Below are 25984 nucleotides of genomic sequence, written 5' to 3'. Positions count from 1 at the left end.
TTCCTCCTTGGAATTCCGGAAATTATAAGATGGGGAAATCACTGGCTGGGCAAAAGGCTGATCTCCAGAATTTCAAAGCAGAGAACATCTTTTAAGAAATGGATTCTGAAAAAGATTTCTTTCTATAGTTACTCTTGTTTTTAGAATAGCTCCAGATCTCAGGAGCCTCTGCTATCCTTCCATCTTTGAAAAGCCAGCAGAAGAGTTGAAAGAAGGCAATCAGCAGGGTTCCTCAGACCAGGACACCAAGAATTAGCACGTGTGGAAGCCAGCGATGGGGCTAGGAAGCGAGCAACACCAGTAAAGACTTGGAGAAAGGAAAGGCTCAGGCATTTGTAAAGATTCTTCTCTAAACAAGTCTCTTTATCCTTTACATCTCTTCAATATTCTTCCTATAGTCCTCTAGAATATGTCACTTTTAACACGGCATTATGGTCACATCTCCCCTCCTACACCGTGAGCTCCCATCTGATATGCTCTCTCTGTGTGTCTGGTTATCTTTGTATCCCACTCAGAGTTGCACACATGATTGTTTTGAACTGGTATTAGATGAATGAGCAGACATCTACTCAACCAGTGACACATTGGACTTACTGACAGAAGACCTTGGTCCCACTGATGTTTGATAAATGCTCTGATGTCATTTGCTTCCGTGTGAAGATAAAAATAACTGAACAAATGGTTATTTGGGTGATCCCCAGCGAACTATGCCACCCAACTTCCATTCGCCATGTAGTCCCTTCCCATCTTGGCTCAAGGCTTGGCCATGTGCCTCTCTTCAGGTAGAGGAACATTAGCAAGTAAGGGCTTACCAGGCAACACCACTTAGGGTTATCCAGGAAGGCTGGCTTTTAGCAGCCGTGAGCTATTGTGCAAGAAATTTGACTTCTCTGCTGCACAGAACATATAGAAGGATGTCAGGAGGTCACGTGAAAAGAAAAAGCTTTTGTCACTGTGTGGTCAGAAAGAGAAAGCCAGACAGACCAGCATCCTAGCTAAGCCTCACTCACCAGAGTGCAGAATGGTGAGAAATAAAACAATGATTGTTGTTTGTAAGCCACTAGGTTTTGGAGTGAACACAACAATGGAAAACTAGAATTACTGCTGCCTTCGTGGAAGTGTCTGGACAGAGTAACATGACACTCGAGGAGGGGCTTTGTAAATGACAAAGGCTGATCATTGATGTGGGGCTCTCAACTCCAGGGAGAGTTGCAGGTTCCATTTCATGTTGATTTTCCCTCTTGTGTCCATTGAGAATTGGACCGAGGGACTCCCTTCTTTTATGAAAAACAGCGTAACATTATTATCTAAGTAGGATAACCTTAGGTTTCTGCTGTCACTCCCCTCCCTCTTATGTGGGTAGCCATCTACTGCTCCTTGTGGTAACCTAGCAGGGGCTAGCTTAATGAAAAATAACCTAAAATGTATCAATAGAAACATACCCAGAGTAGGAAAGATGTGCCAACTTCATTTATCTTAAGGGATGGGGCTAGTTGGAGGACTAACTAATGGTCATAAGACATGATAAATTTAAATCATTTGTAGGAAAATGGCTGGATCTTAATTCCATAATACCAAATGAAATAAATCAGACACAGAGGTTAAATACTGCAAGGTTTCTTCAAGAGGAGAGACCATAAATATGAAAAATATAAAGGGAAAAATAAAAGGAGATGGTAGGAAATAGAAAGGCAGACTCTGTAGTGGATACAGGGAAAGAGGGAAGGGGAAGAAATGATGATAGAAATGTAATATGTATCTATTTCAATGCCCCAAGAGGAATGTAATTATTATACACTGCAAACATATACTAATACACATAGACAGTTAATTGGCCGAGATAGCTTTTCTAACTTCATAAGTCCAGTTTGCTTTTCCATTGTTTTCATAAATTAATAATAAATCCTACTTTATATGAGGAATAATTATAAGACACAAGTAAGTACAGTTGAAGTAGAGAAGGCTGAGGTTGAGAGGAGGGAGGAGAAGTTGCCATGGTCTAAGGGGCTGGGCCTCCATCTAGAATTGATCAGCTCAGGGGGATTATATGAACCAAAATCCCGAGAGGCTCATGGATCAACCGCAATGCCAGTTGATCCATTTGCAATGAGAAATGTCATTTCCAGCTACAGTGCTAGGCTCTCAGGTGGCGAGAAAAAGATTACTTGAACCAGATTGCTTGAACTAATACACATTGCCAGCCTAGAAGCAGGAGGCAGGGAGGCAGAAGGGGGAGAAGCCGGAAGCCTGGAGCATTTGTGTGCCCTAACATCAGTGAAGGAGAACAGGAAGCCTCGCCTGTCCTAGTGCAGGGCTCCTCGGGATGGGGGCAATCAAGGCAGGGACATACCTTTCCACCTCTCTGAAAGGACAGTGGCAAGACAGTCCCTTCTATTATGAAAAACAACATGACAGAATTGAAGGATTTGGTAAAGTTCCTGAGAGAACATTACAACCAAGCCCGGCTCACATGATGAGGGCCCACGTTCTCTCCATCTACCATTGTTCTTTTAAGTGTTCTTTATGTTTGTGTACATGTCAGACCCCACACTAGGAGTTCTAAGCTTAGAATTAGGTTTTGTTCATGTGCATCTAGCTGTCCTGGCGTAGTCACTGACAGACATACAGTAGAGCTCAAGATAGACCTTCTGTACCCCGTTGCAGGCCTCCTGTTCTCCTGACTGCCAGATACCTGGGCTCCAACGCCTCTGTTTGGGGGTGGAGTGGGGTCCAGGAAAATAAACCCTGCTTGTCGCCCTCTCCCACTCCAGGGACTCGGCCAAGGGTCACAAAGGCCTTTGTGTCTCCCTGAAATGAAGTTTTCTTTAATCTCGCCCATTCATTCTCAGAGCCGCCCCCCCCCCCCATCAAGTGGCGCCGGTGTGGTGTGAGGGACTCCACGCCTGGAACCCTTCTCTGCTTTTTTGCTCCAGGCTCAGACTTCTAGCAAGAGGTTGCATTTGAGGAGTTGTGGGAACAGAGCAGAGAGGAAGGCGCTGAGCTTGGCTGGGGCCAGGGGAAATATTTATTAGTCTTGTCTTCAAGTCATTCTAAACCCGTCTTTCTCAAACTTGGCTGCTCTTTGGAACCATCTGGGTTGGTCTGAAAACGACTAAAGCCTGAGTATCACCCCACAGGGTCTAATTTAATTGATGGAGAAGGGTGCCTGGGCATCGCGTTATTTCAAACTCCCCACTTTCCTTCTCGGGTTGAAAACTACAAATAAAAATTAATTTTTTTCCCATTCTTTAAAAAAAAAAAAAAAAGTCCTGAGCCCGGGTCAGCGGCCCATGAAAGCTGGCACCGCCAGCTCTGCAAGGTCTCCGAAAATCTGCGCGCGCGACGCTGCTAAACACGCGGCGACAGCGGGGCGTGGCGGGAGGGCGTGATCTCGGGCGGCCCCGCCCCCGCACGCCTATCGGCGCGCGGTGCGGGCCCTGACGTCACTCTTGTCAGGGCCGGGCACATGGGCTGCCGGATGCGCTGAGCCCGGGCTGCGGCCGCGGAGCCGGGGCGGGGGGCGGGGCTGGCCGCGAGGCGCTTCTGCCCGTCCGCAGCCTACCTTGTCTTCTTTTCCTTCTGTCTCTCTCTCTCTCTCTCTCTTTTTTTATTTGTGATTTTGAACATTTTGCAGGACCAGGGCTTCGAGGCAGGGGAGAGCATCCTGCGCGTCGCCGAGGAGCCCGCGGGCACTTGGCGCGCTCTCCTGGGACGAGAGCACCGAGAACCCGAAAGTTGTTTTTGGCTTTTAATATTTTTTATGCAGATGTATTTATAAAGATAAAAGTCAAAAAAAATTTTTTTCTACCCTTGTCTGCACCGCTTGGAAAGCGAGTACTTTGCGCAAAGGACGGAGGAAGAGCGCTGCAACATTTCTGGGACCGATTAGCTTTCTTTAAAAAAACCAAAAACCCAAACTGAGTGCATCGCGATGGAGAAAATGTCCCGACAGCTCCCCCTGAACCCCACCTTTATCCCGCCTCCCTACGGCGTGCTCAGGTCTCTGCTGGAGAACCCGCTGAAGCTCCCCCTCCACCACGACGACGGTGAGCCTGCCGCTCCCGGGGCCCCTCCGCGCCCCCCGCGGGGAGATCGGAAATCGGGGCGCTCAGCCGTCTCCCCTCCTCCTGCTCCTCCAAACGAGGGGCGTCCTTCCCGAGCCACACAGCACAGCACTGGGGACCCGGCCCTGGCCCCGGGTCCGGCTCCCGCGGCGGCGCAGGTGGCGGGTAAACTTGCCAGGTCTGGGGGGCGGAGCAGCTCCCACAGGAGGGCAGAGGTCCGGGCTGGGGAGGAGAGATCTTGGGGCCCGGTGTGGGGCGCCGGTCTGGAGGGAGAGGGTCCGACCGCGCCGGGATTGTGGGGCTGCTTCTGTTCCTGTTCAAGATCTGGGGGTGGCCAGGTGTGGGTCGCAGCCGGACTTCCGCAGGGCAACTGAGGCAGGGGTTGGGGTCTGGGGCGGCAGCCGCGCCGCCTCGGGCGCTCTTGGCGGTGCGCTTTTCCCGGAGGGAGGGGAGAGGAGCAGGCTCACGTGTAAGCCCGCAGGAGCCTCCTCTGGCTTGAACCCTTTCTTGGTTAAGTCGCAGACCTCCCCTGCTTCACCTGGGCTGTGGTAGGACAGGAGGGCTTTGGGGCCCCTCGGGGCACGGGGCCGAATCCCGCTCGCCTTTGCCACTTGGGCAGAAGCAGTTTTGTGCGTTGGTATCACGGTGATAATTCCAAATCACGGGGCCCTTGCATAGTTTGAAGAGATTATTTGGCTACAGATAACTAGATAGATAGCTATTCCCCTTCTCTCCTAAAAGTGGACAACCTGTTGCATGGCAAGAGTTGGGGTGTTTGGATGCGTTCTACAGAGCTGAACACCCCCGCCCCCCCGCCGCCCCCGGCAAGGCACTTGGGAGGAAGGGGCTGCCGGCAGGCTTGGCGTCTGTGGGTGTTGTAAGTCAGATTCTCAGATGAAGCTGCAGAGGGTTAGTTAGGGTGGATGGCAGTGGAGGCTGTTCCTCCGAGGAACAAACTCAGAAGCAAATTCCTTAATCCCAGATTCCACCCACGCCTGAGTACTAGAATTGGCAAAAGGCAGAGCGCTGTTACAGACCTAAGCTGGATAACAGTGTTTCCAGGTAGGACATAGCTGCATGCTTCCATCATAGGTATGTAGAGTAATTCACCTTTTCCAGTAGCCCTGCTTCAGACAGGCTGCACAGATGTATACTTTTTGTGAATTGGGTAATATTTAGGTGTTTGGGGAGGAGAAAGGAAAAAACACTTGGCATGATTTACTGCTTTTGTAAAAGAGGCACTGTGCTCTGGTGGCTTTCAAAGCAAACACATGGGCTCGGATAGTTCTGTTTTCTTCTCTGGTTCCTCAGAGCCTCCATGTCTTCCTTGGGAATGGGGATAATTGCTTGTTTTTTGCAAGTTTACTGTGATTTTTTTGAGATAATATATGGAAAGAATCGGGCATAATATTAGGTACTCGATACCTGGTATTAAAGAAGGGGGAGAGTCCTTGCTTTCCCAAGATTAAGAGCACCATCTCCCTGGTTTTATAAATCTGAAGGATCTCATATTGCTACTGTGATACATTTCTGGAAGATAAAGCAAGCCAGGTTATTGGTGGTTTTCTGAAGAGTCGCGGCAGTTGTATGTGATCATAGGTGATATTTTCCCACTGTCAGTTTAAATTGCTTAGCTCCTCAAACGATGCACTCAAGATTCTTCTCTTATTTTTATCCTAGCCCTGTCCCACGGACTAGCACTTTCTTTCCAAAGTCAATAGGAAGATGTTGAAAAGCGGGTACAGATCCATGTCCTGCCTGAACTTACCCTCTCGATCCACACAAGACAGCAGCCGGAGAACCTGGTGTCTGGAAGAAGTAGTTTAGTAACAGAGGCCGGCAAGGGTGATAAGAGATCAACACTTTTTCTTTCTTTCTTAATCCAGCTTTCCTTTCTTCTGCAGCATTTAGCAAAGATAAAGACAAGGAGAAGAAGCTGGACGATGAGAGTAACAGCCCGACAGTCCCCCAGTCGGCATTCTTGGGGCCCACCTTATGGGACAAAACCCTTCCCTACGATGGAGATACTTTCCAGTTGGAGTACATGGACCTGGAGGAGTTTCTGTCGGAAAATGGCATTCCCCCCAGCCCGTCCCAGCACGACCACAGCCCCCACCCGCCCGGCCTGCAGCCGGCGGCCTCCACCGCCCCCTCGGTCATGGACCTCAGCAGCCGGGCCTCTGCACCCCTGCACCCCGGCATCCCGTCTCCAAACTGTATGCAGAGCCCCATCAGACCAGGTAAACTTCCGGGGCTCTCGCTTCCCTGGGAGGGAAGGTGAAGGGGAGGGCTGGCTGTGTGGGGCAGCCAAGCGGGGCTGGGGTAAATGTCCTGGCACTGGGGAGGTTTTAGTGTGCGTTCTGCTCACCCCCAGTGCAGTCTCCCACTTCTGCGTGCACCTGCACCTCTCACTTGGAGAGTCTGTTACATGCAGACTGTGCATCTAGCCCTAGAAACTGAGTTTGCAGGTCTGGGTGAGAGCCCAGGAACATGCAATGGAAACAGCTCCCTCTCCGACCCTGAGACAGCTGCTCCAAGGACTGTAGTTTAAGATACACCGCCCTACAGCTCATGATTTGGATCATTTAAGCAGGTGTCTCATCTCCTATCCCTCTTCTTCTTTCCCCCGATGCCTAGATAATAAGATCTTGCCAGATGATTTGGGTAGATTTTCTGTAAGGCTTGGTTTACCTACTTTCATTCTTCACTGTCCTGAAGGGGGGAAAATGAGAGTAGGCGTGGGGGACAGATAATTTTTCATCTTGTTTTATCTTTGACTGAGAACTAGAATCTAAAGGCAAGCTCTCCTACTAACTTAGGAGGCTCAGCCTCCTCCTTCTTAGTACTACACACCTTCTCTCTCTCTCATTACTGTTTCTATGAAGCAAATCGTTCTTCTCTTCTGTTTTCGTTTTCATACCGAATCCACCTTCAGCACAGCCCGCAAGGCTGCGTGCGAGGTCAGCTATAGACGATGCTGAAATGTTACCCAGAAGCATCATCTGCATAGACAAGTGCTTCAAAGCCCATCACCGAATGCTCAGAGATAGACACAGGCCGGGGCCGCTCTGGGTTCGTGTCTTTAGCACCCTAGAGTACAAGATGAGCAGGAAGAAAGGTCATTCCATGTGCATCGGAAGCCAGGGACAAAGGCTCAGCCTGAGAGATTGACAGGAAGGTCACAGAGCGCAGGGCCGTCACTGCAGGGAAAGACGGCAGGACAAAGCGACCCTTGTCTTAAAGGTGGTTACTCAACTCCATGTCCTCTGCTCATGCAGAAATTTCTGTGACACACAGAGTGAGATTTAAATGGGAAGAAATAAAGTAAAGGAGGAGGCGAATCCCCCCGCCTTGATATGTGAGGAGTGGAGTTAAAGTTCATCCTTTCAGATGGCTCTTGCTTTCAGACCTCTGTCATGTCTTCCCCAAATGCAGGGCAGCGGTAACTCACAGGCTCACATGGACTGAGGTCCTGTCCTGCGGCCACTGCTGGAGAACTGAGCAAACGCTCCCTCGTGTGATCCACTGTCCCTGCCTCAGAGAACGCTTGGTGCCACTGTCTCTGCTTGCTCCATGTGAACAAACAGCCACCACCCAGAGGCATGACCCTTCCCAGTAGGAAAACAGTCAGGGGGAGGAAGCAGATCCCCGGGGAGTGGGGCATCGGTGCCTCAGTCTTTCTGCTGCACAGTGAGACTTCTGTCCCTTCCTAGCTTTGTGGCTTTGGAAAATGACACGGCCTCTTGGAGCCTTAGCTTCCCTTGTGTAGAGGGCATGCATCTGTGTGGTGAGATTACTGTGAAAATGAGAGGCAGTAGGTATAAAGGGCTGGAGCAGTGCTCCTGGGTGTTATGGCATTCGAAGGACCTGTGGCTGTTGTTATATCTGTGTCAACTTTCATCATCTATTTCAGTCCTCATCTTCTGAAATACCTTCCTGGAGGAATTATGCACATTGTATAACCTTCCTCTGCAGGGAACTATAAAGGTATTTTGCCTAATGGTTACTGGATCAGGGTTTTCCCACTGACAGTAAAAGTCAGGATTTTGGAATTTGTGATTTAAGTCATTTATAAGGGTTCACTGGAGTCTGTATTGCTCGATAACTCTCAGAAACTTTGCAGTGCCCCAGTCAAGAGTTGGAATCCATAGCAAAGATCTCCTTTTGTTATGGCAGAAGGCATAGCACTGAGAAGACACTGAGGGTCTAGAAATAAGGTCTTTATTTAAATGTCTTCCTTTACCTGCCATCCCAGCACTCTGGGAGGCTGAAGCAGGAGGATTTCAAGTTCAAGCCCAATCTTGGTGACTTAGTAACTTAGCAAGACCCCATCTCAAATTTTTAAAAAATTGTTTAAAAGAGATCTGAGAATATAGTTCAGAACAAAGGCCCTGTGTTCAAGCCCCGATAGAATAATAATAATAATAATAATGGAAATATACTTCAAAATAATTTTCTTCTTTGAATTGAAAATTCAATGTCCTAACAGAAAAGAAACAGTGGTAAAGCTCTTCTTTAAATGCCGTACAGATAAACTTACACTCTGCTCTTCACATAATGTTGATCATTGTAAAGATTATGATGCAAGATGAAACCCTAGGGCTGTGGGCTTGATGGGTGTATACTGCAAGCAAAACTGAAAAAGGAGGAAGTCCTTGATCATTCTGTGCAACTCACAGGAGTGACCAGAATAGAAGCACCAAGTGAATCTTGAGGAAAATAAGTCCTCAGAAGGGAACATCACAGATGCAGCCTTGAACATTCTGGGAACTGCATAATTTCAGTCTCCACTGGGATTTCTCAACTTTAGCACTATTCCTGGGTGAGCCCTGTAGGATGCTGTCCTGAGCGTTATAGGGTATCTAATGCCATCCCTGCCTCTATCCCCAAGATGACCTGCCCTCCAGCTGTGACAAGTAAAAAAAAAAAGGTCTCACACTTCTAAATGTGCCCTGGGAATAAAATCTTTTCCAGTTGAGAACCAGTGGCCCATACCTTCAACTTGAACTGGAAAACCAAGATTGAATTCCGGGTCCTGTCATACCAATGGATGCTTTTTCACTTCCTGTAAAACTTTGTGCAGAACTTTTACAAAGGTCAAGAAAAGAAATAGTAGTTGCCGAAAAAGAAATAGCATATTAATACCCATCCTCCTGCAATTTTAGCTGACAGAACTAAGTCATTGATCTAATTAGAAGGTAATGGTAGAGTGAAACACCAAATACTGATTTTCAGCTGTTTGCCCCGCGTCTTTTGAGTTGTGCTCAATAGCCTTGTGTTGTTAGTGCCATCTGCCTGGTTGAAAGGAAATGAAACCAGAAATTGACAAATTATACATTATGAAGTCTACGCCAAGAGTGTGTTGGAATGACAAGGTGAACGTGCTCGTGAACTCTCTAAATTCCTTACCAGGATGCTTCCTTCCCCAGCCTTCTTTCCTATTGTGTGCATCTCAACCCAATTCCTCTGTCTAGCTCCCTCATCCAAAAATAAGTCAAATATCCAAAGAAATGCAATTGTCTGTGAAGAAATACTCCAGGGACCCAAGGAAACCTGATGTGATCGTGGCGTGATTGCCAGGATTTCTGGGCTACCCTCTCCATGAAGGGGAAAATCAGGGCCCCTAGCCACTGTAGCTACCTGCCAGGCTTTGAGCTGTCTGAGGAGGAGTATCCCGGCTGTTCCCAGGCCAACAGGGATGGTGGGAGTGGTTCTGAATGATTGTGTGTTTGCATTTCAGATGGTCTCAGAGGTGGTACTTGGGGTGCCCTGCTGGAGGTATGTGCTAGGTACTAGGAAAAATGAAAATCTGTTTGCCCTGTGAATTGAGCAGTTGGTTTAAGGACAGCTGTCCCTTTAGGAAAAGTCATCTATAGCAGACAAAGGCAGGGTTATTTTTAAACCCTATGCTTGTAAAGCTAGATTTGAAACCGACTCCTCTGGTGGTTTTTCTTTGAATAGCTTGGGGGTATCCCTATCACTTTTAGGCCTGCATTCAGCTAAGAAGGAAGAAGGCTCTCTTTCCAGTTCTAAGCACAGAACGGGCTGGGCACAGGGTGAAATGAAAGCTCTTCCCCGTGGTCGTATGTCGGAAGAGCAGGTGTTAGTGGGAACCATAAGAGAAGGGGTTGGGGAGAGCGCACTATACCTTTGCAGAGTGGCGTTCATGTTCCCTTTCTGCCAGCTGCCCTTTGCGACCAGGTTTGACAGTGGAAGGAGAATTCTGTGAGTGGGATCTTCGTGGTGATGGAGCGGAGCTCTGGGTTGCTGACTTTGGGATCATCCAAGGTCCTACTGAGTCAAGAAGGTCCTCTTCCTTTTCCTGAAACCATGAGAGAAAGTTCCTCTGAAGGGCATGCAGGTCATCTGTTCTCCCATCCAGCAAACGGACAGCAGGTTGGGGCCGCCCTGAGTGACAGCTGCCATTCACCACCCCTCATATATGGTGGAAGCGCTTCTCATTCTCAGAATCAGGGCCTCACCAAAGGGAAGAAGACCCCTCTGTTCTGGAGGTGGGGAGGGTGTTCCTCTCCACAGGCCCCGTAGAGGACAAGCTGGCCTGTTCTCTTGGCTTCATTGCGTTGATGCCAAGCACAGGGTAGCAGTCGCCCGCATTGGGGTTGGGTACAGAAATCGAGGCCACTGGGAGGCTAGGAGGGTCGGCCTGGACTTGGGGGCCAGGGTTTTCATCCTGGCCTGACCATTGCTTCACCGTGTTACTATGTCTGTTTCTTAACCTCTTTAAGCCTTAGTTTACTCATCAGTAGAGTGGAGATCATAGTCTCTCCCCGGTGGGGACTTAGCAGGGCTCGTTAAGATGACACGTGGCAAAGCATGTCACTGTGCATGGCAAAGCAAATGCAGGGTGCGTAGAGCCCTTGTGAAGGCAGTGGCGTGAGAGCAGGGAAAAGCGTATCTGGGTTTGGCTCTCACACCCCATGTAGGGGTTTGTTCTTCCAGTCCTCTTTCCTCTGCAGAAATAGGACATGCTTTTTTTTTTTTCCCCAAGCATGCCCCACACTTGCTGTGCACAGCCAGACCCTTCTCCCCTTCTGGGTTAGGGCAAGTCGCTTCCCTGGTGTTACCCCAGCAGCATTGATTCCCAGTGAGTAGCTGCTGTTCTGTGAGTGTGCAAACAGCTGCTGTCCTGGAGCCCAGCCCCCCAGCGCCTGTGGGAGGCCTGGCAACCCTGGCTGGCTGCCTGCAGGACCATGTGCTCCAGGCACGTGGCTCTGCCCTATGGAGCCTGCCCAACTCTGGGTGGTGTGCTGGCTAGCCCTTTTTTTTCCTCCTTCTCCTCCTCCCTCTTGCTTCTCTTCTCAGAACTACAGCAAGTGCCAGTGAGCACTTGTAATCCTGACCCAGGCAAGAGAAAGCTGAGCTCCGGAGAGCAGTTGATAGACCAGGGAAACCTGTTCTGGGAAGCTTCCGAGGCGAGGCGGACCCCAAGCCTGGAGGTCTCTCTCCTGCCTCCCTGCCCAGAGGCCTTGTCTTCTCTGCCCCGCTGCGCTGCGGTGGGTAGCATTCCTGGAGGCTGGCGCCTGCCAAGGGTCTTCACAGAGTCTTTCCGGTTCAGCACTGTGCCTACCAGACTAGAAAAACAGCAATAGACAGGCAGAGTGAGGTGGAAGAGAAGGAAAGGTGGGGGAGCTGGGGCGAAAAAACCCTTGATAACATCCTAAGGCGGAGAGCCAGAGGGTGGGAAGACAGCAGTGATTTATTAGGTTTCTCAGAAACCTCTCCTCCAACCAGCACTAAACACTTAGGAGGGAGCCATTTTTTATGTCTCAGCAGTAAAAATGGAGGGGAGAAGGAGGCTAATAAGGGAAGTAATAAGATGGGGGGTGGGATAGAATACGTTAAGAGGGTGACAGCGGGGCACAGGGTCTGTGTTTGATTCTGTCATGGGAGTGGTTGAGAACATTGGTTACATTTAATTTTTCCCCTCTATTATATTTGGCCTTTCCCCAGCAGTTGTCTTGAACCGAAGCCATAGAGCCATTGTCTTGCCATAAACTTAAATTTCCCCAAGACCTAGTCGTCTTCTGGCTCACCACTCACCATGTCTATCAGAATGCCCTGAGTTTGAGACACTGATGTTATACAGGCAACATGGCAATGCTTTATAGAGCACGGGATCCTGTAAATGTAAGGGTCAATTTGGACTCGGCCACTTCTGGGCTTGTCCATGATCTCAGGCACATCATTTCAGTGAATGAGCTTTTGATTTCCCATTTGGAACTCTGGAACAGTCATTGGATCTCCTCCACAGCACTGTGAGCTAGTGCATGAAGGGCACTGACACAGTAGTTGGCACATGGTAAATGCTCGGTAGCAGCTCGTGCTCTGAGAATCATCCTCAAAACCACTGAATCTCCCATCTCATGGAAGACCTAACATGGGACTCAGAGTAAGTCTTGATACTTTTCCCTTCCTGGCTGACTTGGGACTCTGGTCAGGAAATTTGGGATTCTCCTCTGCTTGTGCTTTTCTGCCTAGTGTTGCTTCTACCTCTCTTAGCCTCTGAGCTTTAGGTGACCTTGGGTAGCTAACTGTTACCTTTCTGATTTCTCCTTAGATTAAAAAAATCAAAGAAAATGTATTTCAAACAGTTTTTGCATGGATTTTTTTTCCATGTCATATTTGCTAGTAATCGGTCAGTGTTACTATTGACTTTTCAGTAGTCCGTATTAGTAGTTATAATTGAAGGCAACGTAATGACCTTGGCAGTAAGGAAACCATAAAGGGAGGTTATCGTGTTAGAAAAGGAAAAGTGTTCAGTTCATACTCCTGCTTTCAGGTAAAACTTTTCGTGATCACTCCAGAGGAATAGTTCTTCCTCCCCCAAGTTGTCCTGTCTGAACCTTCGTCATCTGATCTGCCAAGTGATGTCCTTGCTGCTTTTGTGTGATCTTTCCATGGTTGATGGGCAAGAAGGGTCCATCATGGCACCTGGCACACAGTGGAGCAGCCTTTCCCACAAGGCAGTTCGACTCCTTTTCTCTTGTAAATGACTCAGACTAGAATGGAACTGAGAGGAGGTTGCGGGAGGCAAAGAGCAATATGGATGGCCCCGGAAGTAGCATCAGTTTGTGCTTTGTGCACCTGTGGGGAAGACAGACCAGAGTATAATTTGGCTGCTGGTCTTGGGATGGCTGCTTAAGAGGGAAGTTAGAACTTGAAGACTAAGTAACAAGTATTAGGACAAACCAGCATGATCTCAGTGGCAAGAACAGGTATCTATGTAGAGGCCTCCCATATCTGTTGCAAAGAGAAGAGTGAAAGGTGAATCAAAAAAATGAGTAAAATATTTAAAAATAAACTATAAAGCAGTGCAGATCACAAAAGCTTCCAGGCCTCATAGGAAGCAGCCATTGCTCAGGGCTGGAATAGCATGGCTTCCTGGAAGAGCTGGACTTCATATTGGGGCTCAGAATGGGAGCAAGAATGGGGAGTAGGCAGGGGGCTGTGAGGTGCAGAGGCGAGGCTACCCACGTGGTGTTTAGGGTGCATGGTGCACCTCCAGTTCGGCTGGTGCAGAAATTCCTGGGAAGGAGGCAGGGAAACACGTGGGAGAGGTTGGTGCCAGTCCAGATGGTGGCTTGAGTTTCAGGCACTGAACTTTGTCTTGTAGACAGTAGGGAGCCAGTGAAGGTTTTTGAGCAGGAAAGTGGCAGGTGGGTATTGGTGCTTGGGTTCAAGGTTGCATTTGAAACATTTTTAGAAACTTGACAATAAATTCCTCTGGCAAGCCAGGATTTCCTTATTTTCATTATTTTGAAAATAAATACACTCCCCCGAACATCAAATGGCTTTTCAAAACACCATGTTCTAATGATCTAGATGAAGTAATTCCAAAACACAGGGTTTAGGTTTCACTTGTAAAGCCCATAATTTTGGCGATTGGGGGAAAACACTCTTTGGCAAGAAAATAGTTTGAGGAATTTGAATGGTTTGGAATTTAAAAGTCCAAAAGCAGGGCTGGTCTCCTAGGAGTAAAAGAATAGATTTTAATAAACTCAACCCATTAACATTCATTGCTTTTAAATGCCTCTATTTTATACAGCCTGCTAGGTTTGCAAACAATTATATTGTACCAGTTTTTATGAGTGTGTGTGTGTGCGCACAAGCGTTCTGTTCATGCACATACTTATGTAGGTAGGGTGAGGAGTTATTGCCTTACTGATCCAAATAGTACTTGATTATAAAAGATTACCTGCAGCAGTAATATCAAGCTAAAAATACTTACCCAAGTTTCTGGCCAGCTTATTAATTTTACTCCTGAGAGACAAAGGAATCGTTATTGCAGTTTTGCATGCTGAAGTCCTGACCTTGTATCTGTGGCTCCCTTCTTTGAAACCAGTGTGTGTGTTCTTGTGTGTGTGTATGTGTGTGCATGTGTGCATGCCTGCATGTGCATGGCGTGTGTCTGTGTGTGTGTGTGTGTGTGATACTGGGAGTGCTGCTGGAGGAGGTTTGTGGGAGTGGATGGGGAGGGGCAGTTCTGCCAAATGGCGCATGTACATGAAATGACTTGTTCAGGTCCCCTTCTGATACCAAGCCAGCATTACGGGAGGCTGGAAGAATTGCTGTAACCCAAACCAGTTTGCTTAAATGCAAAACAACAGACAATGTTTGCAGTTTCACCTCCAGCTACATACAGCAGACAATTACAGGGACGTTGGCAGAATCACGTGTCTGATGGGGAAGAAGCTATACAGTATGTGTCTCTGTTATATTGGCATCTGGTGGATACAAAGTCCATGACTGTACATGAACATTCCTAAGATGTTTCTTTTCCTTCTTTTCTGACTTTAACAACTATCATTACTGTCATAACCCGCTACCTATCCAAGCCCATTTTCTCTTCTGAAAAATGATGCAACTCCCCTGTTGCACTGCTTTCTGAAAAGTTTTGTCTTTAGAAGTTTAATCTGGGATTATTTTTATTATTATTAATGATCATTGGGAGAATGCTTAGGAATTTGGGGTCTTATAATGAGGCATGGCTCGTGGTTAATTAACCCCCCTCGGCTCTCCAATCTTGCCTGGGAGACCCTTGATTCCTAAAAACAATGAGTGCGTGCTACAGAAAGATGCTTGAGGGAGCTACAACATTAAATCATCTGTGACAAAATGTTCTCTCAGAAAGTGGAACTGCATAAATGGATCGGCAGAAATAAAAGCTCTGGCAGAAACTCTGAGTGAGGAAGAGCAGTGCTTTCTTTTCTAATTAGCTCTGGGTCTGCTCCAGTGTTTTTCCTGAGGCATCCAGGCATGGACAGTGGATCGGGGAAGACTCAGTCCTGCGCTGCAAGTTTCTCCTCTTAATGGAAGGAGTTAAGTGTGCTGTCCACTCAGGCACACCGGATGCTCCTTGAACTGAACCAAGTGGGAAAGGCGCAGGTTTGTTGGGGGAAGGATGCTGCTGCGTCCTGACCAATGGGAATCCATGCATAAACCAGATGAACAAGATCATCTAGGTACACCGTAATCAGATTACCCGGAACAGAGATCACAACACTGCAAGATAGAAAGGTTCTTTTAAGTGTATTGGCAGATGAGCTCCTTTGGCCTTGTAGTTTGTGCAGAAGATTCAGTTTGCTTCAGGATAGATTCATTAGGATGATCTTAGTATCCCTGAAGAAGACCATGCAGGTACTGCCAGAGAGAACTATAGCAGTAGGAAGGGGATCTCAGATCCCACCGAATGGTACTGTTTTTATTTATTTATTTATTCTTATTTTTATTTTTATTTTTATTTTTTTTGGTACCAGGGATCAAACTTGGGTCCTTTCACTTTCGAGGCAGGCGGTAGAACCACTGAGCTAAATCCCCGGCCCTAGTACTGCTTTTAAAAGGCCAATGGCCAGTGAGAGATTTACAGAAGAAACAATAGATAATACACAATGTGAAGACAGAAATAAAGCCTTGATGGAAAAGATGGATAAGAAAAGATTGATTTGCAGAACTGACTTCATAAGAATCTCATAGAATTCTCTTCATTAAAATTTATTTCTATAGACCCTTTCCCTTGAGAGCCCTGACTTGTTTCCTCATAGAATCAGAAGCATGTTTATTTCAACTATCCAGGAACACATGAATGATTTTTAAAATAATATTTAGATCCATGTCAAAAAATAAGTTGTTATTTAGCTTATAAGTGAAATTTACCCAAACATAGTAGACCAGTGAGTGGTATTCAGTTATTGGATGCCTTAGAAGCTTGAAGGTGGAAGACAACAAGATTTAGTGTTACATAAACTGGTGTCAAGAAGCATTTTGGGCCTCCTATATTCTTTTGTGTTTTCTTCTTTTTTTGACTGTTTAGCTTGCCTGGCGGTAATGTTGTATTGATTTAAATTTTATGATTATTTGATCTTGAATTGATTGAAGTTTATATTCTTTGTCCTTCTAATAAGGAAAGATATTACCAAATAGACTAATTGTGCAAACATAATTTGAGGAGGCACACTTAACTTAGTTGAGCACACAATTATCTTTGAAGACTTTTAACTGTGTGGATATAAATTGATGTTGTTAACCGCAAATATATATCAATAAATTGCAAAAGAATGTCTGTTCTTCAGGCGTTTCCATAATTCAGATTAGCATTCCCACCAAGTTGTTACAGTCTGTCTCTGAATGGCTTCTTGCCTTGCCTGAAATTTTCGTATTTTAAGTTAAATTTTCATGGAAGTCTGTGGAAGCAGAAGAGCATTGTTGTGCATGATGGTAGTTTTCTTTTGAAATTTAGTAATGAAATAACTGTCTCTTAGAGCGTCTCCTCAGGCTCCCCCTTCTCCTTAGGGGCAACAGTAAAACGTGGCGGTTAAACTTCATCCTTGGTTTAAATCCTGACTCTGCCACTTCCCAGTGGGGTAATCTCCTGCCTTTGTTGCCTGCACTGTAAGAGGGTGATTTCCTTGTACACTTTCCCATGGGAGGAGGCTTTCTGGGAGAGGAAGTGAGATGATAGAAAGCACACAGCAGCGCTCAATATGTGAGTGTGGCTCTCAGCACTTGTACTTGTTTTCTGTGATTACCATGTCTACTCCCACATCCATCATCATCTTACCAATACTCAAATACGTACACACCTTGTGCCACCGTGATGGTGCCCTAGAAACTGCCCACACCTTTTGAGCCAGTGTAGGGAAGAAGGGATCATAAAAAGCATGAAGGGGCAGAGCCAGTGAGCATCCTGTGTGTTTACATCTATGGGGAGAGGCACCCGGCTCGCAGCCTCATCCGGAGTCCGCTAGCACATCCCAGTGACTGCTTGCATAGGCCTCTCACCAACAGATGCTTCGTGGACCAGGCCCACGTCTTTCATCACCACGTCCTGCTGACCTCTGGTGCTGTGCCCCAAAGAACTTGAGTGGGCAGGGGTGAAAGGAGCTCATATACTTTTCATTTCATGCTCTCGAGTCTTTCCAACATGCTGTAAGATTGGTGCCTTGAGTTTCTTCTGTTTTCTTTTCCGGGACACCTCTGGGTCACAAAGGCAAGAACTGGTTGCTCCCCAGTTGTTGGATTTTGTCTTCTGAGTGTGGAGAAACAGGGTGGTGGAACTCCAGTACTGAGAGAACCCACTGGCTTCTGCTCCTCATCCCGAGGGCCTCTCAGGTGTTCTGGATGCAGAAGTGGCAGAGGTGCTTAGCCAGGAAAGACTGCACCCTTCTGCTCAAGCGGAATGGGAATGTAAAGACATTGAGGAAACAAAAGGAGAAGATTTGGAAGAGATGTGTAAAAATCATTTTACATAAGGAAGACAACTGGAAGTTGATTGATTTTAGAAATGGGATTAACCTAATGTGACCTTGCTTCTCAACCAGCTTAGCGGTGTGGGGTTCTTGGCATGGGTCTTGAAACAGTATGTTGTGTGTTGTGCTTATGGGTGTGGCAGGATAAAGCTATTAAAGGTACCGCAGTCTTAAAGGATTACAAAGTACATCAGAATCAAAGTAGGCAAGATTTTCCCCTCTTGAGAGGAATGTTTAATTCCAGCTAAAGCTCCCTCAGCACATTTTCATATCCTGGCAGTACCTCTGAGCTCCCTTTTATAAAAGAGTGAGCACAGTGCTCTAAAGTCCACTAAATGTAATATGAAATCATAGCAATACTCATGAGGTAGTTAAGCCAAAATGGTTGTAAGTACTTAATGTAAGAGGTAGGAGAAATCAACTCATATTAGAAATTATAGTGGGTCCTAGAATTTAGTCTTTCCTAAGAGCTTTGAATGTTTTATTACATTGCCAAAATATGTTTTCTTCCCTTCCTTCCTTCCTTCCTTCCTTCCTTCCTTCCTTCCTTCCTTCCTTCCTTCCTTCTCTCTCTCTCTTTCTTTCTTTCTTTTTCTCTCTCTCTCCTCTACCAGCCCTTCCATTCTGACTACAGTCAGCTTAAAAACAAATTTGGGCACATCTCAGTGGCCGGAAACCATGGAGATCAAGATGAAATCATTGTCAAGGCAAAAATAACAAGCTCTGATAAAGATATTCAGAGACAAACACAGACCTAATAGCATCAGCACATCATTGTTGGACCCTCTAGTAACCAAGCTAAATTGGATTTGAGATCAGTACTCTAGGAAGCCATAAAACTTTATGTGAACTCTGCATTCCATCTCTCCCAGAAATGGTGGCTTTTTTCACAAGATTGTCACGAAGGTTAAATTCCATTAAACATGCTGTCAGTAAAAGTAGCCGGGACTGTGCCTACTCAGAGTTTCAACTCAGGGAGTTTCAATTCAGAGTCAGAATCTGGCAGCTAAAAAGATCAGTTTCTAGAATGTTCATATCTTTAGATTCTTACCTCTAGGCTTCTGAACTACTGGGCTGGGTCTTGCAAGCTCCGTGATGCTTGTTTGTGTACTTGAAGAGGTCCAATGTATGACCCCAACTGTGCTGTTCATTAGAAATTTAACCCTACGTTATCAACCTCTTTGGGCTATACCTCTTTATTTTTAAAATGGAAATAATGTACATCCTTCTAACTCACAAGTATGTCACAAATACTGTACAAAATAGCCACATAGAAAATTGACTAAACAAAAATCAAAGTCCAAATTGGGTTCGCATTATTATTTCCCTTGTGTTTTAAATGGCAAAACAGGAAGACATGTAGCAACAACTTCGAAGGTAGGCTAGTCACAAAGAGCACTGAACTTGAAGTCAGCTGATCTAAATTCTAGAACTGGCTTGTCAGGATTAGGGTGTGTGTCTTGGACAGGTCACCAAGTCTCTTCAGGCCCCAGTGGCATTTTTAGTTCCATAATTCTGAACTCTAAGACTACTATGAGCTGGAAGGGTAATATTCTCATTTTGGTACAAAAATTTAAAGTCTCTCGGAGTCATAATGTTGCTCCCAAGCCAAGAAGATGGATTAAGAATCTGTCATTCTGCCACTCAAAAAGGATGACAGGGTTTAAAAATTAAAGTTGAAAAGCGAAAGACATTTGACACATTTTGGAGGGAAAAAAAACCCTGCAACAACATTAAAGCTAAAATGATCTTGATCCTGAATGGGACCCAGTGGCTTCTTTCTGGTGTTCAACATTCCAGCCCAGCCCTGGAGTAAGTTATCTGTCTGAAATCATTGCTCCAAGAGTTGGATCTCTTAGCAGTAGTTTATTAGCCAGACAAAATATTAAAAAGAAAATAGGATAACCACAGCTACTCCAAAGCCCACAGCTACCTATTTTGATGGCAGCTTTTCCAGAGGGGCAGTGGGCAGCTGGCTTTTGTCTGCTCTTGGGAGTGGGTGGATTCAGGTTCGGAGCCCTGAGTAAGGCAGTGGGTTTCATCGCACAGCCCGCTTCAGTAGATTAGGAGGTGCCCGGAATGTCATCTTGAATAGTTCTGAGGCTTGGGGTGGGCTCTGTGGAAAGAGCTCTGTGATTAATTGGTGATGTCTGCTGCGAGCTGAGGTGGAGCAATACTTGTGCCAGGTATTTGCTGTCCTGCCAGAGCAGGTTGGGAAGATCCTTCAGTATTTGTCTCTTCTCTGGGCAGCAGATCAAGGACTTGGGCCAGTGTTGTTTCTGTTGTCCTGGAAAAGTGTTTTTCCAAGCCTTGGGCACGTTCTGTTTCACTCTCTGAGGGAGGCTTATTCTGCTTAACTTAACAGAGACAATGAAAGAAAGGAAGTCTGTTGGTTCTGTGCCTGGTCACAAGACAGGAACTGCAAGGTAGAAGGGAACTGTACAACATGTAATTCCAGGGACACCCAGTGGCCATGGGGTGGTGCCCCCTGCTCCAGGAAAGGCAGTCACAAGCCACAGGTCCTGGCAGACTCTGGTCAGAGATCCTGGCTGCAGAACCCCCTCAGTGAGCACTCACTGTACACTCCGTCTACTTTGATCTTGACGTGTAAAATAGAAGAGCAGCCCCCTTCTGTAAGGAAGAAATCCCCCATTTTTAGAGGAATTTTCCAGTCCCCTCAGCATTGAGAGTAACTCTCAGTTATCCATGAAAATGGAACAAATCACCTGAGGTCCTTTGCTCTTTGGCTTTAGAAAGTGCTTTATGTTTTTGTGTTGTTGATCTGCTTTCCCAGTGGTATTTGAATGCTTCAGATAGCTTTTTCTGCAGAGAACAGTTGAGGGGGAGAGCGATGCTTTCTGCCGCTCCCCCAGTGTGTTTCTCACAGCCAGCCAGATGTCTCTGAGCTCTCCCAGCCTCCTAACTTTAAACCCATAAATGGTGTCAGTGGAATAATCATTGTCACCTTTTAGTGGACATTTACTATGTGCTCCCTGGGATCCGGGTAACTGTGTGACAAGGGGTGGACCAGGGCACGAGTTGGGGAGTGGGGTGATGGGGGGTTAAACATTGTCCATGGAGAATCTGCAAAGGAGGGCATGGAGATCGGACGGACTTCCTCTACTTCTGCTGCTTCCTGTTGTTTCCAGTCACTGCACTTGAGCTCTGCATACCATAAACTTTCAATTATCCCAAGGCCAATTAGCCAGTTTCCAGATTAACCAAGGTGGAAGCTCACCCAGGCCTGGGCAGGGCTCATGCTCTCGGCTGCTCCTTTATGAGCTGGTTCTGGCTGCTTTCCTGTCCTGGGCTGGGCTGCCACAGAGGAGAGGACCCAAGTGGGCAGCTTCTTCCGTGACCTTCTGCTCCCTCCAACCAAAGGTGGCCACTGGCCCTGAAAGTTCTGCCTCCTCCAGCCCAGGCCCTGAGAAGTTCAGAGCTTCCCTGGGGTCCTCCGGTGTCACCCCGACTGCCTTCGAGCTCAGCCCCAGCCTCACAACTCTCCAAATTCAGAAGTTCAGGTTGACCACAGGACACGGTGACTTGGAGAGTCCTGGAGATTTAGAGACCTAATATGTGGAAAGGAGGGCAGTGAGCAGGGGCCGCTCATCTCCTTTTTCCCTCTCAGCCTGTAAACCTCCTCCCACCAAAAATGTAGATGGACAGACCCAAGCCACTGCGCCGTGGATGCCTCCTGAGGTCAGTGGAGTCCAAAGCGACAAGGTCCTCAGGACGCTGGCTTTCCCACGGGCATTGCTGGGGTTGCCTGGGATTGTCTTCCATCGTGACCCTGGTTCACAGAGTTGACTGCGTTTGTCCGTGTCCCTGTGGGGTGACAGAGTAGGAATACATGCGCTCGCCACATCTAATGCCAGAAAGCTTCTGTACTGTTTATCTGGGAGTAGACTGTGGGCAGGTTTGCGGTGGTCCAATGTGGGAGAGGTGCCTTGGATCCCAGATGTACTGTAGATTTTGAGAAAGTATCAGTTGAGAACTTTGATCTGTGACCCTCCCAGAGAGAGCGAACATTTGCACGGGACGGCGTTTGGTAGAATTTCGTGGATTAGTTTCATGGCTTAAAGCAGCATTTGCCCAAGCACCTGACTTGAATTCTCATCTCTGTGCTTTCCTCTTGCACTTGCCAGGCCTGCAGTGCCTTGCCTGGATGTAAGAGTGAGCCAGCAGCTGCCGACCCTTTGTGACTGGGGCCCTGGGTTTCTCTGGGTCTTTCTCTCTGGCTCACATTTTCCCGGGGCTGCTGGTGTGTATGTACAGTCTAGAGATCACATTTTATTAACACAAAGCAATCTGCTTGGGCTGCTTGGCTCTTGCAGTCACGTGGAGGGAAATGTGTTTCTTCGGCCCGCCAGCCTGCAGCTCTCTGTGCAAAATACAGCAGAGAGCTGGGCACCAGGCCAAGCTTACATTTCACTTCGGAACACACTTTCACATCACTCCTTGGCAGAACATCCTCGGCGGCGTCTATTTGGGGAGTAAGTTAGAGAAGTGTTGTTTCCCTCTTATGAGTGTGGAGAGATAGGACCTGTAGAAAATGTTTTACTTCTCCTCCACCTTCATCGTTCTCTAGGTGCCCAGGTGTCAGGGCAATCCAGCTAAATGCAGCAGTGGTGCTTGAGAGCAGCCCCTTCCCTCCGAGGACTGTCCCTTTCCCTTGCAAAATCAGTAAACACAGCCAGGACGGCCTGGGACAGAGAAACTTAGGCCAAGGTAATAACATCAAAACCAAAGTGCTGGAACTCTTGGGTAACAAGTTACTCTCCCAGATAAAACAGCCTTGTTGTCCAAATCTTTCTTTCCAAAGATCTAAGACTTTTCAAATGTTGGGCCAAAGCCAGCCATTGAAGGCAGGAGCTTCAGGAAGCTTCCTGGAATGGTAAACAAACAAGTGGACCTCTTCCATTTGGTTTGTCCTTATGAGTCTATTTTTCTTTCTTTTTTCTCCCCCTTGTACTTTACCACTCTGTGGTACCCTGCCTTCTCCACCCCTACTCCCATCCCCATCTCGTTTTCCTTGGGGATCAAGCTGGCTGTTTGACCTCCAGTAAAACAAATATCTCATTTCAAAAAAAATGGACTTGAGAGAAAGGAGTGTATAATTTGCTTCTTTGGGTCATTTCCCTTCCTTGCCTCATGCTCTGTTCTTATAGGTGGCTGCCTGAAGCTTAACTCAGGTTTAAAAATAAAGTTGGTTTTGGAATTTAAAACTCTGCTTGGGGAAGATTGGAATGGTTAAAAACAAAACCAACGAAGATTTATTGGAATAATACGGGTTTCTGTTTTCTCAATGAAGTAGGCCTCTCTTATGAAAATAAACTCTTTCTTCCCTGTCACCCCAACCCATAGACCCTATGAGGTTTCCCCAAGTGCCCAGTCTTCCTTAGACTCTAGAATTAATTACTTGCAGGTTACGTTTGCAGTCAGTGCCATGCAGCCAAGCAGCAACCACTCAAGACGTAAGGAATCTTAACCAGCCGGGTTCATAGGCCAGGCTGCTGCTCCATGAGACAGGCAGTGACGGGGGCCTCGCCTGCCGAAGAGGGTGCCCCACATCTCAGCCTCCTGCTGGTCAGCCAGTGAAGCCTTTGTTCCCTCTGCAGAAGGCAGTTGCCAGGAACCCATCCCACCTGTCTCAAAGACCTGCTGGTAGTGAGCTCTAAGAATAATGCCAACTTCCCACATGGCTGGTGGATGCATTAGCTCAGTGGGGTGGGGGAAGAGTGCTACTTCACAGAGTGGCACTTCCGCAACTGCGTTAGTCATTCCAGGTGAGGTGAGGTAAGGCTCTTGGAGAGATGAGGTCGCTTTGGACTCTCAGAGGGCTTCTAAAAGTGTGGAGAAGTGGCTGGAGTTCAGAAGTTTGTCTGGAGCTATGTTTGCCCTCCACTTCCCCTTAGAGAGGAAACTGGTAATTTTTTAAAGTCGCATTTTGCTCCTTTTCTTCTTCTTCTCCCTCCTCTCCTTGTTCTTTCTTCTCTTTCTGCTGGGAATTGAACCCAGGGCCTCAGGCATGCTAAGCATGTGTTCTGCCTTTGAGCTTAACATGAGCTCTGATAGATGATTGCAAGTCACGTGCAACCCACGTCCAGCACCAGCGCTCTGCCACTCGTGTGGGGATTACCTACTCGGTGCACTGGCCAAGGTGAATGACTAAGCCCTGACTAGCTGCCACTCGCCGTGTGGTGGAACACTACCACCTGAGGACTTCTACCCCGTACCTTCTTAGGAAGTGTCGAGGAGTGTAATTTCATTTTATCATTAACTGACGTGATGCTCAGTGCATTTCCTTAGTGTGCATTGAAACAACGGGATAATTATTATTCAGAATGGACTGCACCTGGACTGCAGTGACAATCAGTCCTTGAGACCGTGGGACCTGAATTTGGCCTCTCCTACCAGTGTGAATGCTTTAACCCCGCAGGGTTTTCTCATTTTGCACCAAGCAAACAAGGGGTCTTCACAGCTCATCCAGCACTCTGTCCCTAGCAGTGGCCCTCGTGACTCCTGGCTGTCGACTGCAAGGTTCAGGTTCTCAGAGGTGGGAACCAGGCTTTGTCTCCAGCACCTAAGCACCTGCCTCCAATTAATCCATACTCAGTAGATGATGAATGAATGTGTGAAATAACAAAGGCACTACGTTTTTTAGAAATTGTTTTAAACAGGCACTGTGCTGGCTGAATTTTCCCCACATGGCCGGTCCTGCAGAAGTTTTGGGGTACAGGGAGCTCCTTGCCCCAGCCCCGAGTCAGCAGTCTTGAAGGAGGCTGGGTGCAGATGTCCCTCTGCTGACACAGTGATGGCCCTGGCTCTTCACGATGCTTTCATGAGTTCCTTTTCTCACATTTTACCATTTCTGACAAGAGGATTTGGATGTGTACAAACAAACGTGGATCCTGACCCTGGTTTTCTACTGTTCAGTCACTGAGTCGTGATTGGAGGTCAGCAGATCCACGTGCATGTTCCTGGTTCACCTGTAAGCATTCTTAGAACTCGCTCAGCAGGTCCTTAACTGGGATTTTAACTGGATATGTGGAGACGTTCCACGTTGGGTGAGGGGGAGGGAGAATTCGGAAGGATGTACAGTAAGCTCCTGACTTACGAACAAGTCCCATTCTAGGAGAACGTTAGTAATTTGGACTCATTCGTAATCCAACAAAGTGAGTCTTACACAGTACACATGTGAAAGTTCGCAACTGGAATGTTCGTAAGTCAGGGACTTACTGTGGTTTTTTTCTTTTATAAAATCACATTACATGTCTTTGGTTAGTAGATGCAAGAGAACCCCTGTCCAATGACATGACAGGAATAGCTTCGTGGGCATAGGATTTCGTTTACAGAATGGCACTTCTCCTCACTGGGTAGCAGTTGTAGTCACTAAAACAAACATGGTGCTGCTAAAGGGGCGAAACACTTGTACAGATCTTGCCATGAGCAGTTGCAGCCCACCACAAAGGATGTGCTGCTGGAGGGAAGCTGTCCTTTCCTGATGCCCTAACAGCAGCAGGTCCAGACCTGTGATCCTCTCAGGATTCCCTGCACAGGCTCATTCTGAGCCCACTGTACCCTTAGTGCTCACACTGAGGAAACAACATGAACCTCTGGCAATAGTTGGAGTTGTGGATGTTTCCCACACTTGCAGCTGCTAATCAGCTTGCTGTGCCTGTATTTATTAGTACATTAAGGAAAAGAACATCTTTTTTACCAGGGTGGCATAGCAAAGTTCTTGGGGTAGAGTAGTGCATAAGGCTATTCAAGCAACTGAGTAATTGAACAATTACTTTAAAAATGAATTACAATATGGAAAAACAAAATGAGGTACATGCCTGTAATTCCAGTTATACAGAAGAATCATGAGTTTGAGGTCAGCCTGAGCAATTTAGCAAAATCCTTTCTTGAAAAAAAAGTAAGCAGCAAGCACCCTTATTCTTGTCTCCCAGAATTATTAACACTTCAGCATATATATATATATATATATATGGAGAGAGAGAGAGAGATCTGCTTTTCAGAGTCATTCTTGGTGAGCACCCTGTGTAGATGCAATGTGGGGAAATAAACAGTAAGTTTGTGTTTGCCTTTACATTCATCTATGAATCTAAACATTAAAGATCAATTTGGGATCTTGGGGCTTTTTTTAAA

The 25984-nt window shown here is 46.9% G+C and overlaps 1 protein-coding gene across 8 annotated transcripts in view; it reads left to right on the top strand.

Moving 5' to 3' along the window:
* The first annotated feature begins 3445 nt into the window (after positions 1-3445).
* Hlf (HLF transcription factor, PAR bZIP family member) overlaps positions 3446-25984 on the top strand; it is a 53096-nt gene continuing 30557 nt past the window's right edge. For 2 of the 8 annotated variants that reach the window (XM_004859779.3, XM_004859778.3), the window contains exons 1-2: positions 3446-4046; positions 5969-6304. In XM_004859779.3, coding sequence (XP_004859836.1) covers positions 3932-4046; positions 5969-6304 — 451 coding nt within the window. In that variant the 5' untranslated portion in view covers positions 3446-3931. Of the gene's footprint in view, positions 4047-4204; positions 4230-4377; positions 4403-4440; positions 5157-5968; positions 6305-25984 lie in introns of those variants that run through there. The other 6 variants (XM_087202568.1, XM_087202569.1, XM_021239974.2 and 3 more) reach the window with 6 other exon arrangements.

The sequence above is a fragment of the Heterocephalus glaber genome, unplaced genomic scaffold (assembly GCF_053883595.1).
Source record: "Heterocephalus glaber isolate CG9 unplaced genomic scaffold, H.glaber_assembly_v1.0 deba00001773, whole genome shotgun sequence".
NCBI lineage: Eukaryota > Metazoa > Chordata > Mammalia > Rodentia > Bathyergidae > Heterocephalus > Heterocephalus glaber.
The sequence above is the reverse complement of the archived record's forward strand: the minus strand, read 5'-3'. Positions and strand labels throughout refer to the sequence as shown.